The 2,079-nt window shown below is 62.5% G+C and overlaps 1 protein-coding gene across 1 annotated transcript; it reads right to left on the bottom strand.

The window, feature by feature from the left end:
* Positions 1-275: 275 nt before the first annotated feature.
* On the bottom strand, positions 276-2,018 carry LOC113980729 (transcription intermediary factor 1-beta-like). The gene is made up of 4 exons (XM_027707931.1): positions 1,297-2,018; positions 1,002-1,111; positions 792-924; positions 276-481 (listed from the first exon to the last, which is right to left on the bottom strand). The coding sequence occupies exons 1-4, from the start codon at positions 1,496-1,498 to the stop codon at positions 336-338; spliced, it is 591 nt and encodes a 196-aa protein (XP_027563732.1). The 5' UTR covers positions 1,499-2,018; the 3' UTR covers positions 276-335.
* Positions 2,019-2,079: the final 61 nt, after the last annotated feature.

Raw genomic sequence — 2,079 nt, forward strand, 5'->3', positions numbered from 1 at the left:
AATTGTTTAAATAAATAATTGAGTTAACTATCAATGCAGCCACGAAGTTGAAGCAATCAGACAAAAACGCAGTAAAAACCCTCTATTGTTCATTACAAAAACATCCTAAAATCTATTAGAGAATCTCTAATTAATAATTAATAATTAACCTGCAGACCATCTCCAGCTCTTCTTCAACAACTAATTAACATAATTAATTAACTAATCCCCTTTCCAGGGGCCTGAGCAGCTTTCAGTCCATAACTCCCGTTTCCATTCCCTCTATGCCCCAAATCCCCGTTTTTCCCCATGCTAATTAACGTGCTTGATTAACATGCAAATGAGCACTAATGAACTCACCGGTGGCCCTGGTGGGCGCTGAGCTGGCACAGGCGGCACAGGAGGGTGGAACAGGTGGAACAGAACCGATCCCGGGGCTCCTCTGGGTGCTCTGGGCACGGCCCCAGAGCGGGATCGGCACCGGGACGGGGCGGGGCTGAGCCTGTGGGGATGGACTGGGATGGACTGGGATGGGACTGAGCCTGTGGGAACGGACTGGGATGGGACTGAGCCTGTGGGAACGGACTGGGATGGACTGGGATGGGACTGGGATGGGAATGTCCCGGAGAGCAGCTCCGCCCACACGAATGACACAGGAACGGGACTGGGAGTGGACTGGGAATGGCACTGGGAATGGGATCGGGAACGGCACCAGGATAACCCTGGGAATGGGAGCGGGACCCCGAGATGGGCCTGCCCGCAGGTGTCACACAGGGACAGGGGGGGTGACAGGGGGTGTGACAGGGACTCACCGATGTCCCTGACCGAGTGGCCCCGGGTGTACCTGACCCTGAGATGGGCCTGCACGCAGGTGTCACACAGGGGCTCGGCGCAGTCATCGCAGAACCTCGTGGCCGCCGCGTTGTCCTCGCAGCTGCTGCAGCTCTGAGGACAAGGGACAGGCTGGGTCACCTCCCCCCCCCCCGGTTAATTAGCGCTAATTAACGCTAACGAGGCTCTACCTGGCGGGGCTCAGGCCCTGCGGTGGCTCCAGCCCCACTGTCCCGCAGGAAGAAGTTGTCCAGGATGTCCCCCAGGGGACACTGGTGGTGGCACACGGGGCACTCGAACACTGCGGGGACAGCGGGGACACGAGGTCAGGGGGCACGGGGGGCACAGGGGGGGCAGAGGGGGTACCGGGGTCACCCCACACCCCCTTAGTGGGGGAGAGGCCCCCATTGCTCCCAGTGTCCCCCAGTGCTCCCAGTGACCCCCCAGTGCTTCCAGTGCCTCCCAGCTCCCCCAGTCTCCCCTCACCCGCTCCATCTCCGCCGAGGCAGGTCCCGCACACCGAGTGCAGGCAGGGCAGGAGCCGCGGGTCCCGCTGGGGGCTCAGGCGCTCCTGGCAGCGCCCGCAGTGCTCCAGCAGCTCCAGGTGCCCCAAGGGCTTCGCTCCCGGGCCCTTCCCGGCCCCTTCCGGGCCCGTCTTGGCCGCCGCCGCCGCCTCAGGGCCCGACATGATGGCCCGGCCTCCCCTCAGCCCCCTCACGGCTTCCGCTTCCGCTCCCGCCCCGGCCAATCACCGCCCGCTGAGCCTGATGGACAGCGCAGCGTCCAATGAAAGAGGGAGGAGGAGAGAGATTGACGGGGCGAGGGGCCAATAGGAGAGGAGTAGGCGGGAGAGAAAGGGCGGGAAAGAGAACGGGCAAATCAGTGGTGGAAGCGCCACGGCGAGGGCGGGGATTGTAGAGATTGACGTGGCGCTTGGCCAATCGGCTTCCGGGCTCGGCGAAGAGGCGGGGCGGAGGCGATGATTGACAGGTCGGGGAATCAATGAGCTGCAGGACTGGGGAAGGACTGGGAATACTGGGAGCACTGGACATTACTGCGAGCACAGAGCTTTACTGGGACTGCCGGGGGTACAGGGGGCGTTACTGGGAGGGCCCCGCATGACACTGGGACCAGGGGCTGAGGGGCCCTGAGCACTGGTGGCCCTGGGACAGTGTCCCCTCTTTGTGTCCCAGTGTCCCCGTTATGTCCCCCCAGTGTCCCTCCAAGTCCCCTCCTGTCCTCCCCCATGTCCCCTCTGGTGTCCCCCCC

The sequence above is a fragment of the Neopelma chrysocephalum genome, unplaced genomic scaffold (genome assembly GCF_003984885.1).
Source record: "Neopelma chrysocephalum unplaced genomic scaffold, ASM398488v2 Primary Assembly neopelma1_95074, whole genome shotgun sequence".
Taxonomy (NCBI): Eukaryota; Metazoa; Chordata; class Aves; order Passeriformes; family Pipridae; genus Neopelma; species Neopelma chrysocephalum.

What these genes read in the sequence shown, in the direction of transcription:
- LOC113980729 (XM_027707931.1), bottom strand. Translation starts at nt 1,498, where the DNA reads ATGTCGGGCCCTGAGGCGGCGGCGGCGGCCAAGACGGGCCCGGAAGGG. An exon ending in CAGGGCCTGAGCCCCGCCAG is followed by an intron (nt 925 to 1,001) that starts GTAGAGCCTCGT and finishes CCTTGTCCTCAG; the next exon opens with AGCTGCAGCAGCTGCGAGGA. An exon ending in CCACTCGGTCAGGGACATCG is followed by an intron (nt 482 to 791) that starts GTGAGTCCCTGT and finishes CCATCCCCACAG; the next exon opens with GCTCAGCCCCGCCCCGTCCC.